We start from the raw sequence: 16,992 nt of genomic DNA, 5'->3' as shown, positions 1-16,992 counted from the left end.
TGCCTCCCTTCTTCCAGATTCCTTGATAAGTATTTTATGGATTATTCTGCATTATCCCTAAACACACAGGTAACATATCTATTGAAAGCTAAACAGGAAGACAGAACACTAGACTTTCACCAAAATATCCAGATCACTCAATTAAATACCCTTCTTTTTACATAGGAAAGTTAAATATTGTAATTTTTCACCTTGTGGTATCTCTGTGGCAAGTAAATTCTGTTCCTGAAGCAGCTTTTCTTCAAGATCACATAAACACATGTCACAAACAGATTCAGATTCAGGAATAAACTTAGGAAATCATTTGGAAATCATTATATATATATATATATATATATATATATATATGTGTGTGTGTGTGTGTGTGTGTTTATGTTTATGTTTATATAGATATCTATACAAATATATATTATATATAATATATATTTTATATATATTATATATAGAATAATTTTATAGTAGATATAGAACATGCAATTATATCTGTTTTATATATTTATATATACATACATATATAATATATATAATATATCTTTTATGTATTTATATTTATATATAAATACATATAAAATAGATATATATAATAGATCTACAAAAAAAGGATGGCTTTCAACCTTGTCAAGACTTCAGCTTTGGATAAAAAGAATATGCAATACCAAATGAAAAGCCATCCCTAATTTACTTATTTAGTCAAGTGCCAGCTTTATATCACACCCATCATTGCTGTGTCTGTGCACTCCTCCCTTGTAATTTGTGACCACAAAGAGTAATTTATCTCCCATGCAGAGCAAGCTAACAACACATCCAGCTCATTTCAGCTGTGATCCGAACTCTCTCTCAGAATCCAAGCCCTGTACTCCTCCTCTGAGTTCTCCTTCATATTAAAAAAAACCCAAAAGTTATTAATCCTCAAATAACTAAGACCAAAAGTATGGAGATTGCAAATACTGCAAAAGAGGCCAAGACACTCCAGCAAGGAAACCAGTCCTGAAGACACAGGTGCAGAAACGTGTGGGGGTTTTTGGTTCAATTCTAGCTGTTAATTGAAAGAAGACCAGAAAACATGAAATATCACCATGATTTCTGTTATTTCCTTAAATAAAGTCAGGTAGCAGGCCTTCACTCTGAACTCTGCCAAGCAAATAGGACTTTATGGCACTGCACTATAGAGCCAAATGGAAAATTCATTCCAAGACCATGATGTGTCTACCTTCACACGGAGATTAGTTACAGGAGCACTGTCAGCACTTAAGGCAAACCATTCACAGTACATTAAGGATGCAATTAGAGCAAAAGCCATCTTCAGCATTATTGTTCCTACTAATTAGTGGTAGTCTAAGACGCCAGAACATCAATAATAATACCAACAGTCAATTTGTACCCCCAACGTTCAGCAAAAAGAAAGCAACTAAAATACGTGTTTTCGTCAAGAAATGAAACATGTATATTTAAAAAGGTATCATCTACAATAGCAGCCCCTTGGGCTTTCTAACAAAACTCTTCAAATAATTAGGCTTTTACTTGCTATTTTTTTTTGAATGCTGTACACAAAATCCTCTAAAGGCACGGAGGGAATAGAAGTGAATTTTCAAACCACAAAGTCATTCTGCCTGCCCAGCCTGACACAACTTCCAACAGGATTCCTCTCAAAAAAATGCAACCCTTTGTCATAAATTGATTAAAAAGTTCTTATTTAGCTCAGATTATTTGTTTATTTATTTAGCTCAGAGCCCCAGATTATCAGTTATTCTGAGGGGAGAGACCAAATTCTTCAAGGACTGATGGGGAGATTTGGGGAAGAGACAAAGACAGACCCTGCAGTGCATATAGAAAGGTTTAGGCTCCTTGCCAAAGGAACTTTTTTCTTCTTACCTTCCCACTGGCCTGCCAGCACCAGAGTCCTGCTAATGACAATGTCAATCTCTCGGGCACCATACTCCACTGCCAGCCTTATTTCAGCCAGTTTGGTCTCCAGAGGAGTTTGTCCAGATGGAAACCCAGCAGCCACTAGCACAAAAGGGGTGCAGGTAGAAGGAAGAAATGTGTTAAAGTTTTATAAATCGACCATAAAATTGAAAATACCAGTAATACACCAAAAAGTCTGAATGTTCTTCTTTTTTATTAGTGCTTGACATGATTAAAAAAAAATCTACAGGCACTTCATCCTACTCTCACTTCACCAATAAGAAACATTGGCTCTACCCTCAAAAACCAGTGTCCAGCAAGGTAAGTGCATCTTGTGAGAAGATCTTTCACGTGCCTTGATGTTTTCCAGAACAGCCTAGATAAAAGCACAATACCTATTGCTTCCAGCAGATTGAGCAAACAAGGAGCTCAGATATGAAGCAATATATACATTTTTAATTTTCTCCAATTCTTTTAAGCAGTATCTTCACTTAAATCATAATAATGTTGTTTAATGGTTAAATCACAATTTAGCAAAAATTACTTTCAATGAGTTCTATTTAAGATTATGTTTATGATGTTTACGTACAAAACCCAAAGGTAACTTTGGAAATGGAAAAAAATAATGGCTTTGTCAGAGATTGTCTTTCTCTCTGACATATAAATGCATTTAGTACATATTTTTCCCCTACACAACAATGAAACAAGGACAAAAACTCACATGTATCTTAGCATTAAACACCTGATCTAACTTGAAAGTCAGTCCCTGCTTTGAGCAGGGGTTGGACCAGATCATGTCCAGAGCTGCCTTGAAGAAGAATTGAGGAATTCTTTGATTCTACTTCTTGCTTCCTGCACATTCAGGACTTGTCCCTCATGCGTGGTGAGTGGAGAAGAGCTGGCTCTGTCAGATTTTGGAAGTCCTGACGCTGTGGCTGCTCAGCAGGCAGCAGCCCCTGGCTCTGCTCACAGCCTCCCTGGAGCTCAGCCTGGAGGAGGCGCTGCTTCTGGCTGGGATGGGTGTGCTCATTGTAGCTGGGGTGTCTGGGGCTTGTGCAGGAAGCAGTGCTGGCTCTCCAGGGATGGTTTGGAAAGTGCACACTAGTGCCAGCACAGAGTCAAGGCCTTCTCTTGGTGAGCGGGCTGGGAGTGCACAGAAAGGCTGCTCTTATCTGACACCACAAATTTTCTCACTTTTACTCTTCCAATTCTCGTTTCCCCTCCAGAAGTGGCTGTATGAGTGGGTGTGTGGCACACAGTTACTGGCTTGGGCTAAAGCTTGACACAGGGTTACACTTAAAAGCCAAACATGATAGGGAAAATAAACCTTTATTAGAACTCACATCATCATCATCATCATCTACTTAGTGTATACTGATACTTGTCCAGCACTCTATCTCAATTTCTTCTGTCCAGGTGAGAAAAACACTGATATATTTTAAAGGCCTCTTTGAAGAGCTTCCAGCAAAAAGGCTTGGCATTCCTGATAAGCTTGAAGTTGGAAGACAACAAAAGATTATACCAGAAGAAAATCCTCCTTCCATTCCCTTCCTTCCACCTGTTACTTCTCACCTTACTCCCTGACACAAAAGCAAGTCCAAACTTCTGGATTTCTCTACGTATTTTATAACATCAAATTATTTAATGGGATATTTTCAAACGAAGCTTACCTGAAGCCACTGGTATGTTACAACCAGCAGCCTTGAGGGTGTTCACTGCGTCAGAGACTCTTGCAGGATACACACACACTGCTCCAACGGTGATACCTGCAAAAGCCACAGTTCCCTTTTTCATGCAGAGAATTCCACCTTCTCCATGAGCACGTGTGCACTGTCCTCACCTCCCACTCCTGTGTTCTCACAAGGATCCTAAGCACCACACCAGGGATGTTTGTTACACTGCTCAAATGGCTCAGGTAATTCTCATGCTGTTTCCTCCCTCACATTCCTTCACCTGACCCTGGGAACAAGTCTGCATTAGCAGGAGTTAAAACTCCAAGATTTCTATTGACAGACTCACAGTTTAACGCCAACACACACAGTTAAGACTTGATCACAGTTATGCTTGATCAGCAAATTGCTGCAAGAGAAACTGCACTGCCAAGCTCTGTTCTACTTGTGGAGCCAGCCTGAGCCCAGCAGCACCTGAGCAGTCTTTATGTTCATGCAGCCCTACTGCATTTCTAGCTGAAATGCTCTTCTCTCAAACTCTCAGATGATTGACCTCATATTTTATACTTCAGCTGCCTGAAGAGTCCGTAAATCCAAGTTTTAAAAAAAGACTAATCTTTGATGTTTTATGTGTATGGCTTCAATCAGGGGCCTGATTCCCCTTTGGTCCACACCACTTCGAGCAGTGGACCAACGTCCTTCCCGAAAAGTGAGAAAATAACGAGGAAGCACAGACATTTCCTCTAGAAAACACACACCCCCCAGGCTACCATACCTTTATCATGCATGTCCAAGGCTTTGAGCAGATCCTCTCTGATAGGGTGCTTTGCTTTAAAACACAGCCTTTGAACATTTGAAGGAGCATCGTCGCCTGAGAGAGTGGTGAGGTCTATGCAGGTGACAGCTTTCAGCAGCCAAGCTGCCTGCAAAGGGAACAAAGCAAGGAATGGAGCATTTCTGTTTACACTTCCAAAGCCAAACTGCCTTAGAAGTGCAGGAATCAGAAGCCTGGCTCTCACTCTGACAGTGGGGAAATGTATAGGATGTAACATATAAGCAAATAATGGCTTAGCATAGACAGGCTGGCAGATACTTGTTCATGTCTTCAGCAGTACCTGGTGATACAGAGGATACTTCCTCAAAGGGATCTCAAAAGGATCCACTTCCTTTTGTATGAATCAGCAACAAAAACCATCTGTAATTTTGGTGCAAAAAAACAAAAAAACAAAAACCAAAAGCAAGAGCTAAGTGACAAGGTCAAAGCATGCTTTAGATGGAATTGCTTCAGAATTTTAAAAGACTTATTAAACAAAGAAGGGAACAGAAGCATAACTAAAAATTTTATGAGCTTTTTTTGATGAACAAAAGTTGAGCTTAAGACATTATTTTGAATTATCTGTTGAAGGTCTTCCAGAAAATGCTCATTTATTGCAATGGCTTCACTCAAAGCTGACTTCTCTTACAGGGCACTTGCACAGGGGAGAGTTTGCAATGGCAATGGGGTAATGAACCACCACTGGCCTCTGTTAGCCTAAGCCTGACTGATTGTTTCTCCTTCCTCCTTTCATCCTATAATTGTTTGAAAGGGGTTTTCCCTAGAAATAGTTTTATGTTACGTTTACTTGGATTTTTTTATCCTCTGTTTGAGGGAATTTTTGTCTCCTCTCCTATGACATGAATCATAGTCATCAAGATCAGGGGGTTTCAGGAATTGGTATAAACATCAGGGTTTTAAAAAGGCTTTTCCAATTGGGTATTTTGGGAAACAGGCTACAGAATTTGGATCTGTGGTGCTGCTTACATTCAAACATGCACAGGTTCAAAATCACCTCTGTTAAAAAACCAGCAGTGACTGTCCTGCTGTGGCCATGCTCATACAGAGGAGAGATGCTTCTGGCACCCTTCGAAGTAAAACCTTGCTTGGGTTTCTGGGTTTCTGGGTTTCTTTCTTTGGTTTTCTTTCCTGTGTTTCTACACAGGAGAGGGGAGAAGTGTTAGAAATAAATGTCTGTTCTCCAGCTGTGTTGTGGGAGTGATACTAAATCCCTTTCTCCCCAGTGAGTCTCCATAGTCAAAGCCTGCAGCTCCCTGTATTTGTTATTTACATGGTACCCTCAGTCAAAAGAAGACTTTGTTTTTACATGACTGCACCTGTGGTATCTGAGGACAGCCATGGTCAGGGAGTACCATCTCACTGCTGCTATTTCCCAACTCAGAGCCACTGGGCTGATCAACTCAGTATCAAGTAACTTTTCATGCATAACAAACTCTAAAGAAATGCTGAGCTGGTGTCCAATTCTCCTCCGTTTATCTCCATTTTTTAAAACTTAATCATAACACACAAAGCACAAACTTTCAGGAAGGAAAAGCCATCAGGAAACATTTTTCTAGCACCTTACTACAAATTATCCCCAAACAAATCCTACAAATTATCACTTTCATCAAATTATCCCCCAGCTGTAATCCCAAAATCTGTGCTCATTGTGAACACAGCTTCAGCCATCCCAGAATGGTTGCACAATGTCAATTATTTTGAACAACTTTGTTTAAGAATTACGTATAATTAAATGGTTCTTGCTTTGTTCTGTTACATTTCACTCCTAAGATTGATTCTTCATCATCTCCTTCCTCCTGCTTCCAGGTTTTCAGCTGCTGTTGCACACAACCAACTTGTTCAGTGTGCAGAGGGGAGGCATCCCAAGCATTGTTTGCAGAGCAGCTGCTTGGTGAATAAGAGCCAGTTTGTCTTTTTATACCAAGATGGACAATAACCAACCATTTACCTTATCTCAGCAGCTGAAAAGTCAGTTTTCCTAACATTAGTGGGCTCCTTCCCCCCACCAAATGCCACAGGCAGTCAGGATTTTTGAATTTTAGCTTAAAAAACTAGTCAAGCAATGAAATCACACACGTTGGGAATGTTTAAGCAAAGAAAAATCATCCAGGTAGGTCAAACTTGACAGGGACCATGATCATATCTTACGGCTTTAAAATTAAAAAATAAGAAGGCAGCATGCAGAGAAGTCTGTCTGGAAAACAGAATAAATGTGGAGGGGTAGTAATACACAATTTAATCCACTCATGAATAAAGATGACTTAAATCCATTTGCAGTTTTGCCAGTCATGAGTTATAAGGTTTTTAACTTGCTTGGATAAATGCGTCACCTTATTCCATCCCATCATCATCAAATACAAATTACTAAAATAAGACATGGACAAGCACATCTTTTAAGTTTACATGTATCTTGAAAAAAATTCAATATTACAGCCTGGAGAGGGAGAATGACTGCTTTAAAAATACAGGAACAGAATGCATAAGAAGAGCACTTACTTGCCAATTACCTTTCAGAGTTTTCCATTTTTTAATTTGTTCTGCATGCCTCTCCACTGCAGGTCGATTCACATACACTTTTGAGATCCAGCCAAGTTCTGGGGAGAGAAACAAACAAAAAAAAAAGCCTCATCTATTTCTGTGTTCTTTTAATATATGGTGTGGTACTTCAGAAGAAAGCTGTAGAAACTTTGGAACCTCTGAAGAGAGTGTTGTGCCTTCATGTCCTTCTAATGGCTTGTGTACTTATCACCAGTCCAAAATCACCTCAGCTCCTGCCAGGGGATGATCTGTGAACTGGGTATTTCACACAGCATGTTTTGTGTGCCATTACAGGTGAATTAACTGAGTGCTGATGACACAGAGACACTGTGCTGCCAGCCCTGGACTGAGAAGTTTATTAGACATGTAGCATGGAAAAAAACCCAAAAACCCCTACAAAACAGCCTGCTGCCATTGCTTGATGACTTATTTCTAGATTCCAGAATTCCCAAAGAGCAGCAGATGCACAACATGCACTAAAATAATGAAAGTGTCTAGAGCCAGAAGAACCAAATATTGGCCACTGCTTAACAAAGGGTAACTGACTGAAAAATGAGAACTGAGAGTTCAGGCTCTTGAATCTTTACATTTCTGCTTAGTGTGGTAAATCCAGAGTGTCATTTCTAATATTATCTAACACAGACGGCTCATGAGAGTACACAGGAAAAAGAAACTGGAGTATCTTAAAAATCTCTCACATCCCAAACCGTAAATAATTCTCCTAAATACTGATCATATAAGCATTCCACAAAAACACTCTGAAAATAACATCAACAATCATTAACCACCAATCATGAGCAAATCACCACCATCAATCATCAAATATCATCACCAGTTAAGGTCAGAATATGGACATGGGCACAGACAGGTACTAGGAGATAATAATTCTGGGTGACTGAATTTATTAAAAGCATGTCACTCTATGAATCTTCTTTACTACGCGGTTAAATTGCATTTCCCTTGAGCATATTGATTAAAAAAAAAGGTTTAAAATTTAAAAAAAATAAAGCTGGTAGACAAAATCACTAATTTTGTACAGAAATCTTATGCTTCATTTTTTTTCTTCATACTGAATAGCTTTAATAGGCAAAAAAAAAAAAAAAAAAAAAAAAAAAAAAAAAAGTAGAAAACTATATAGTAGCCAAAGGATGTGTAAATAAAAGCTTGTTTTCCTAGACTTACAAAAACCAATTTAGGGTAAAGATGACTCAGAGGAAATGCAGGACAACATGAAACAGCTGAACAAAATCTTGTCTTGAGCATAACTGAGCTACCACTGTCCCATTACCACATACAAGCTTCTAGTGAGTGGTACCCACAAAATGCTAGCTAAAAGCAGAACAAACAAATCAAACAAACAATATGAACAAACAAATTTAAAGGGATCCTAAGGAATTTATGGATTTTTTTTTTTTAAGAGTTTAGCATCAGACTCACTGCATGGCAACAAGGAAAAGGGGGAGCTTGGAAAGTTGCAAGTGAGTCAAACAACAAATCTTTGTTGCTTTTTGTCAATTTCAAAGCCACAGGTTTATCCCTTCTGCCCCCAAAGCAAGGAGCTCAGCTCAGCTGACTTGTAGAAAGCAGAAAAAATTGCTACAAAAACCATGGCTACAACTTTCCTCCTTTTTTTTGCCTATCAGTAGGCACATAGGATATATTTGACAAAGTCCACGAGGGAGGAAAACACACATAAATCAATATATAGAGGAGGGACAGACAAACTCTGTGTTATGATTCTTCTGCCACCTGTGCCAAGTGCTGAGGTAGCATCATTTAATCATAATCCCATTTATTATAACAGCTTTGAACCCTCCTGGGTGCACGGTGACCTTTCAGCCCCTTTGGAAAATGTGATAAAACCAAAGGAAGCCGTTTAGATGAGGAACTCAGCTTCTCCCTCTCTAATAAGGATTCTTTCAGTTGGTCTGCTCTAACCTATTCTTTCTACACTTTTGAAGACAACCAAGAAAACCAACTAGTAAATGATTTATAAAAACAATTCTTTGGGAGAATATGAAGACAGTGTCCAGTCTGTTAGGGAAAATTCAAGTTTGAGATGAAAATTTAAGTGAAAGGACATAAATTTCACCCATGAGTAGGTTAATTGTTCATTAGTCACTGTTTGTAGAGGATTCAGTCTGATACAACTGTTGTACCCACTCCACCTGACTCTTGAGCATCCTGACTCAGGTCTAAGCAATCTTTTCAAGGTGTCAGAGCCCTGCACACTAGATCAGCTTAAAGGAAATAATCAACTATAAATCCATTCGGAGAAAGCAAAAAAAAAAAAAAAAAGACAATTTATAATGGGAGAAAAGGCGTGGAAGGAGAGTGGAAGTGGAAATGAGCTACTACTTTTGCTTTGCCCAAAGTCACCTGTGGAAGTCACCAAGTATCAGCTGATCAGCAATGGCTGACTGGTTGTTCTTTGCAAATAGGACAAAATCCTTTGCTTTCAGCCCTTTCCACTGTCTGACACATTTTACCCTCTGTTCTCCATGACTCAAGGCTAGTCACAAAGGTAGCTGACACATGGCAACTCAGTCATGTCTAACATCTAATTTTTGTGCATGGGATGCAACAGTCCCTGAACGACCACAGAATGTGGATCTCCAAGTTTTTTTGGTTTTTTTTTTGAGTGTGGGAACTCAAACCACAGTACACAGCACAGGCAGAAAATTAAAAAAAAAAAAAAAAAAAAAAAAGGAATAATTTAACAAAAAATCAGAACTCCATCCTTTCTGTACAACTTAATGTGAGACATCATGCAGCTTACTACAGGAAATAAAATGGTGCAATAAAAATGGCACGGCAAGGAAGGACAAAGGTTCTGGTAATGTGCAGCAGCAGATGGAGACTTCCATATAACACAGACCTTTTATTCAAGCCCATTCCTACATTAATTAAAGCAATGGGTACGTGAAAACAAATATGTCTCAGCATAATTGTCTCTAAATAGACTTTCAAAGTTTGCCATGTGAGGTCTCATCAAACCTTTAGATCTAAGTGCCTTTATTCAGAAAATTCACTCACAATTCCAGCTTTTCTCTTTTTTTCATTAAATATCAGAATAAAACCATTTTTTGAAATAGAACTGACTGCCTTTGGATTCTCCATCCCCCCCCCCCCCCCCACTCCTCCAAGCTTTATGATTTAGTATCTGGCTAAGGAAAACTATATTTAATTAGGCTCATTAACCTTGCAGTGTGAACATGTCTTTTTTTTTTTTTTTTAAATAAGTCATCTGCTAGTCATCTGCACAGTCATGTGGCTTCAGGGATAAAAGTAATTAAAGCAGTTACACTACAGCTAATTAGCCAATATTCTGTAATCACTCTTCTAGTTTACTTTTTTCTCTGAAGACATTTGAAAAAATCATATTCAATTCCTTAACAGGAAACTCATCTCCTCTCTTTGAAGAACATGAATCCAAAAATACCGAGCATTTCCTCAGAAAACAATAAATAAAACCACTTCATTAGGATAATTACATAAATATCTAAGCTTCCTAACACATTCCTCATAAAACAGACTAAGCTTTACAGAAGCTTTAAAAAAAATGTGTTGATGGCATCCCTTCAGATGGTGAGGCAGAAAGCTGAAGAACGCCTGAGGCGGTAGTTTCACAAGCATTTTAAGGCAGCACTGTTCCCAAAAGGAGCTGCCCCCCTCAACTGGTTATTTCATTTTGTGTGCCAGAGACAGCATGTGTGCTCCTGCTCCCGCCTGAGCACGCGATAGAGCGGGGAAGGGAAGTGATGAAAGCTGTTATTTCGGGAGCAGAGACTGGAACTGTGTCCTGAACCTGCCGTGGAGGAACGAGGAGCTCGGCTGGACACAGGCTGACCCCAGCTGGCCACACAGGGCTGAGCAAAGCCACTGGAAGGAGAGAAAAGGCTTTGGGAGCAGATTTGTTACAGCTGTCTCACCACGAAGGCTGTTTGGAGATTGGGGGCTATTCAGCTTTGTCAAGACAGAAGCCGATGTTCTTTTTCCATAGCCACACTCGATATGGACCAAGAGATCCTCAGTTTCATGTGGGTCTTCCTTTATATGACAGAAGTTCCTCCTCCAAGTTATCAGCATCCAGATACTCAAAGCAGGACATCAAAGCATGAGCCCTGAACTAGAAATCAGCTCTGCTGTCTTGTGCCACCAGTGAAATCACACAGCGCTGTCCGTGGACCACAAAATGGATCGTGGTGTCCTCCTCCAAAGCACTTTGGAAACCACTGACAAGCCTTTCCTCAGGAAGTGAGATGCAGAACATCAACCTGGTTTCCTACAGGTCCAAACCCCCTGCTGTTCCCTCTCTTCTTCCCTGACTTGAGACATCTCCTCACCCCAAAAACCCTGCTGTCCTCATGTGGTCCTTACAACCATGAGTAACAGGACTCTGTTATGGGCACAAAGGCCAAAATAAAACAGTTGCAATGAAAATTCATGTAATTGCTGATCTGTACCTGCCTTTCCCTCAACAAAAGAACTGATTTGGTCACTCCACCCAGTGCCTAACTTATTTCCAAGACTTCTACTTGTCCTTCAAATTTGATTAAAACTACCCACCAGATTCAAAAGGTGGTGAAAAACAGTGAAAAACCAGAGCCACAGTACAGGCTAAAACCAGCTATTAATATATTAGAACAGAATTATGCTGTTTTGAAAAGGGATGTAACACTTCATTATCTAAATGCCACTTACCAACAGGCTATCTCTCACATGTAGATGGCTCAGAAATACCAACTATAATTAAAAATATATAAATTGCAACATAATGAATGTATTTTTGGCCCTTCAACTAGAGGGTCAGAGCAACACAGATAATGGGGTTTTTTAGGAATCCAAGAACATTGCAAAACAACTGCAATTACTCATTACTCAGAATACATACATATATGTGTGTGTGTGTGTATATTCAGACATACACAGACACACACATGTAATAAAACATATAATCATAGAATAATTTGGAAGACCTTTGAAGATTGTTTGTCCAACCCCCCTGTGCAATGCTCTGAGGTCAGACCAGGCTGCTGAGAGCTTTATTCAGGTGGCTTTTGAGAGTCCTCAAGGATGGAGATTGCACAGCCTCTCTGAGCCAGCACCTGACTGTTCTTCCCCGAGTTTTCCCTCGTATCCAGTATGAACTTCTCTGCCTCATTTCCCTGGGCTCAAGCAGCCCAACTCTCTCAGTCTTTCCTCACAGGGCAAGCACTCCAGCCCCAGCCCCATTGTGCTGTCCCTCTGCTGAAGACGTGACAGTTTTATCAATCTCTCTTTCCTACTGGAAAGAGAAACTGGACCCAATGTTCCATGTAAATTCCAAGTTCTGGGTAGAGGGGATGGTCCCTGTGTCCCCAGGTGTCTGCATCCCCACAGTAAAACCAAAGCAGCTTGCACTTCCATACTCACTGATATGTTCCAACATTTCATTGTGAAGTGACACTAAAAGTTGCATCCAATACTCTTCTGAAGCATGACAAAACATGAAACATCTGGGCTGTTATAAGCCAGGGACCTGGAGAGCAGAGCAGGAGGGGCAGGCTCATTCCCATCCCCGCAGGCATCGTGGGGAACCCGAGCACACAAGCTCTGCAAACAGTCCATGTGGAATGAAAAACTTGTAAAACTCCTTGTCCAGCTTCTTTTGGAAGGGCAGATGTATCAGTGTATGGGGCTGGGGAGCCTCTGACTCTGCACATCAGGGTCTTTTCTCCTGTGTAACATGTACCTGTTCTTTATCCCAAGGAAACACCTTCTTCTACTAAGGCACAGTGATGGGTACGAGGGAAGGAGATAAGGAGGGAAGAATCAAGGGATTTTACAAAAATGTATTCATTTTTTTAAAAATCACACAAGGAAAGCGCTACATGCCATGATTTGTGAAGAGTGTGGCTTGTCGGTGATAAACAAAAAGATCCTCTCTAATGGCAACATCAGAGACCTCCTGCTTCGATAATGACATCGTGTAGCAAGCACAGAAACAGCAGACACAGAAAAGGACACGAACAACATGCTTTTAAGTAAAATACATTTTACCACTAGATGTCCCTGTTAGAAAACTCTAATTCTACACAAAGCTGTGTAGGGAAACAGGGCAAACCACCTGAATTGGTGTTAAAGCTGCTGGCACAGGCTTGTAAAACCTTGAAGAGCTGAAGTGCCTAAGTCACAGAAGCAGTGAGTATTGTTAGCAACCATGAGAGATAAAGGTAAGGGTTTACCCTGTTCTTTCTGAGTACTGCTACCAGCCAAGGTACAGCACTACGATATGTTAAGTGCTGTTTTAAGTATGCTGCTGTATTTCAGATACATATTTAGTGGGAGAGCAAATGGCAGGGAGGTGCAGTTCTCTCTTTAAAGCAGCCAGCATAAGGCAGATGCTAGAAGCTGCCACTTAAACATGGTGACAGCCACACCATTGCCTTTGCTACACCTGTCCTGAACATCTAACCCAGCTCGTTTTGACCACAACTGGTTTAAACAAAGGGATGGCAACAAGTATCAGAACTGAGCTGACTTCAAGTTTCTGGATTCCCACACATCAACTAATTTTAAGCTTGAATTTACTAAGGAAAAGCATGACACACCCCTAGTTTAAAGTAACTGGAGTGCATTTGTAGACTTTTGTGTTAGCTGTTTTTCCTAACAGACAGTGATGTTTTGTCACCACATTATTAATGTTTGTTTCAGCTCTGCAGACGGCTGCAGTTGAAACTCACCTGAAACTCACAAGCAGCCCATGAACGAGGATATCAGACAGCAATTATCTCACTTTTGAAAGCTGCAACACTTCCACAATTTCAGTGACTGGAAACACAGCTCTCACTGTCCATCCACAAGCTAATAATTTAAAAGTGCCTGTGCTGGTTCTCATGACAGGCACGTGATGCCACAATCTCCTGAACTCTGCTCGTGCAGACTGTAGGAACTCTCACCGCTTCAATTCATCCCACTGCTGCAGCTGGGTTTTGCTGAGGAAGCTGTAACACTTCCCCCTTCCCCAGCAATGAGGAGACAGGCAACTCCAGCCAGGAAATGTCAGGCACAGAGACCAGCTGCAAACACCTGGAAAATCCTTACCACTCCTCAGAGAGCAAGCAACAAGGAGAACGATCAGAAGAGGTGGAGTCTCGAGTTTGCAAATCAGAGCCCAAATTAAGTGTTTTTAATCTCTTGGTGAGAAAGAGGGAAGGAAGGATTATCCCGTGAGAACCAGAACGGCATGCAGGAGAGAACCAGGTCCAGCTTTGTGAGAGGAGCTGGGCTGCAGAGCTGTCCTACTGCCTCTGACCCTGCAGGTCCAGCTTTGTGACAGGACCAGCTTTGTGACAGGATTGGAGCTGCGGGGCTGTCCTACAGCCTCTGACCCTGCAGGTCCGACTTTGTAACTGGGGCTGCAGAGCTGTCCTACAGCCTCTGACCCTGCAGGTCCGGCTTTGTGACAGGATTGGGGCTGCGGGGCTGTCCTACAAGCTCTGACCCTGCAGATCCGGCTTTGTAACTGGGGCTGCGGGGCTGTCCTACAGCCTCTGACCCTGCAGGTCCGTCTTTGTGACAGGATTGGGGCTGCAGAGCTGTCCTACAAGCTCTGACCCTGCAGGTCCAGCTTTGTGACAGGACAGGGGCTGCAGAGCTGTCCTACAGCCTCTGACCCTGCAGGTCCAGCTTTGTGACAGGACAGGGGCTGCAGAGCTGTCCTACAGCCTCTGACCCTGCAGGTCCGGCTTTGTGACAGGATTGGGGCTGCGGGGCTGTCCTACAGCCTCTGACCCCGCTCGGAGCCCCTGGAGCCAAAGCCGTGTGTGACACGGAAACTCGTGCTCAAGCCGCGGTCCCAAAGCCCCCTCCCGGTTCCACGTCACGGCAGTATGTCAGAACACCCCGGGAACCCCAGCGCCGCTCCCATTTCGGCTTTCCGGAGGAAGGCGGTCCCGCAGCCGCCCGGAGGAGGCTCGGCCGGGCGCGGGGGGCCGGGGGTCGGCACCGCCCGGCCCGGCCCGGCCCCGCAGCGCCCGCCGGGGATGCCCGGCCCCGCCGGCCGGCCGCGCTTACCCAGCTCGGTGCCCGGGTTCCGGCCCGCCATGGCCCGCGCTCCGCGGAGCTCCGGGCAGGCTGGGCCCGCCCCGCACGGGCAGGAAGCGGCGGGGCCGCCGCGGGCGCGCAGCTCCGGCGCCACGTGGGGACCGAGCCGGGCAAGGCTCGCAGCCGCCGCTCGGCGCTGCCGCGGGGGTGTTGCTTTCCTGCGGACGTGCGGGGATATTCCGTTCCTGTGGAAACGCCGAGCCTGCTGTTGGCGTGGGCATGAGTCGAGGCACCGTGCGGTGTCCGCGGGTTGGCTCCGCGAGGAGGAGCTGGCGCCGCGCGTCCGCACGGGGTTAATAAACCGGCCAACCTGTAACGCTTCCAGTGGTGCCTGCAGAATGGAATTTGGTAACAAAGCCACTGAAGACCTCATGGCCTTTACGTTTTTTCCAGATTTGGGAAAAAAACACAAAGTCTCACGAAAAATATGATGTACGTTGTTAATATTGACGTTTAGATGAAAGAGTTTCCAACGTAAAGAAACCTCAAACTCACAACGGCATGGGGTAAAGCAGGAAAGGGCCACAGCTCTGAAACCTGAGGACGCTTTTCTTTTTTGCTTTTCCCATGCCAAAACTGCATGTGTGCTTTGAGAAGCAATGGTTTGAAAGACAGCAGGCACTCTAGAAGTATATATACCATTTGCACTGTGTACTTTAGGAGCCGTCAAAGCAGTCCAAAAAATTACAAGCTTTCAAGTACTTGTGGTGGTGCATCCTCCTCCTCCTCCCCATTTTCCAGGCCACACTGTGTCATCTAAGAAACACTTGTGATGCCTTGGCCTTGAGAAACAGCACTGGTCTCAGCTCCTCTTGAGCTCATCAGAAACACTCTCTGCTTCCAGGAGCTGCTGCTGTCTAACGAGCTCTTGTTTCCCTTAGGAACAGCCTTGGAAATTATTTTTCCTGCCCGAATGGCACAACATCCCTGTTCCCACACTTTCAAAGGAAGTGCAGACCCTACCTGTGTGGGATGGAGCACTGTCACCTTAGATGTCTAAGTAAGTTAGCCTGGTAAGTAAGGTTAAGTCCTAAATGAGATTAAATGCTGTGAAGTGTTACTCTTCTGTTAAATTGTCACAGTAAATTTTTAAATTAAGTTCGGTGTAAGTTAAGTGTTACTCCTCTGTTAAATTGTTAAGTTTAAGGTAGAAGTTAACATCACTGTTAAGGTTGAGTGCTGTCGAGGCCTAAAAGCTTACTTCCTTTTATCCTCACCCTCACTTATCCTTTTGCCACAGGCAGCTACACACACTCACACACACACACACACAAATCCCTCTAGACAGGACTCAGTTAATTTCTGGTTTTATTGCCTGGATTTTGTTTGGTTTTGTTATTGCTTTTCTTTGGTGTCCTTTAACTGTCCTGTAAGAAGTAGAGTGAATCTTGCCAACCAACTTTGTTGTCCTGTCGCTTAATATTAAATCTGGGTTTTGCTGATACCCTTACTGGTGATTTTTCAAACACTTCTCATAACAGTACTTTAGTTTTGTCGGGTTTTTTTTCATTTCTTCCTGTATTTTAGTAGCTATTACTAAGTACTAGATTTCTGTGACTATTATCTGTTTCATTTTTATGCATCCCAGAGCAAGCTGTAAACCCAGAATGAGGGACGTGGTTTTCTGGTGAACAATTAGGTTAACAGTTGAACTTGAGGTTAAAGGTTTTTTCCCCAGTTAAATGATTCTGAGATTCTATTCCAGACCTCTCTATGAAATGCTATAGAGCCTACTGCAAATGGAATAAAACTCACAGCATGCAAGTTTCACCATGGGGCAAGGTGTTCAAAGTTCCACATTTTAAACACATCCAATTTCTAAAATAAAATTTTTATGCTCAAGTACTAGATATGGAGTCCTCAAAAGCCTTAGTGGAATTAGCAAGACTGAACCATTTAGCTGTAAATCAGAGTTGCTTGTTTTTAGAATAAAATTCAAATAGGCAATTGCAAACT

General features: G+C 42.2%; 1 protein-coding gene across 1 annotated transcript in view; it reads right to left on the bottom strand.

Annotated features, from left to right (window-relative positions):
• The window catches only part of DERA (deoxyribose-phosphate aldolase), a 46,905-nt gene extending 31,601 nt beyond the window's left edge, over positions 1 to 15,304 (bottom strand). Inside the window, exons 1-5 of the mRNA XM_053942882.1 lie at positions 15,007 to 15,304; positions 6,907 to 7,004; positions 4,351 to 4,498; positions 3,576 to 3,671; positions 1,873 to 2,007 (exon numbers count right to left, since the gene is read on the bottom strand). Of these exons, the coding sequence (XP_053798857.1) occupies positions 1,873 to 2,007; positions 3,576 to 3,671; positions 4,351 to 4,498; positions 6,907 to 7,004; positions 15,007 to 15,037 (508 nt within the window). The 5' untranslated portion in view covers positions 15,038 to 15,304. The remainder of the gene's footprint in view (positions 1 to 1,872; positions 2,008 to 3,575; positions 3,672 to 4,350; positions 4,499 to 6,906; positions 7,005 to 15,006) is intronic.
• Between the last annotated feature and the right edge of the window lie 1,688 nt (positions 15,305 to 16,992).

Source organism: Vidua chalybeata, chromosome 5 (assembly GCF_026979565.1).
Source record: "Vidua chalybeata isolate OUT-0048 chromosome 5, bVidCha1 merged haplotype, whole genome shotgun sequence".
Lineage (NCBI taxonomy): Eukaryota > Metazoa > Chordata > Aves > Passeriformes > Viduidae > Vidua > Vidua chalybeata.
Note: the sequence above shows the minus strand (reverse complement) of the source record. Positions and strands in the feature narration are given on the sequence as shown.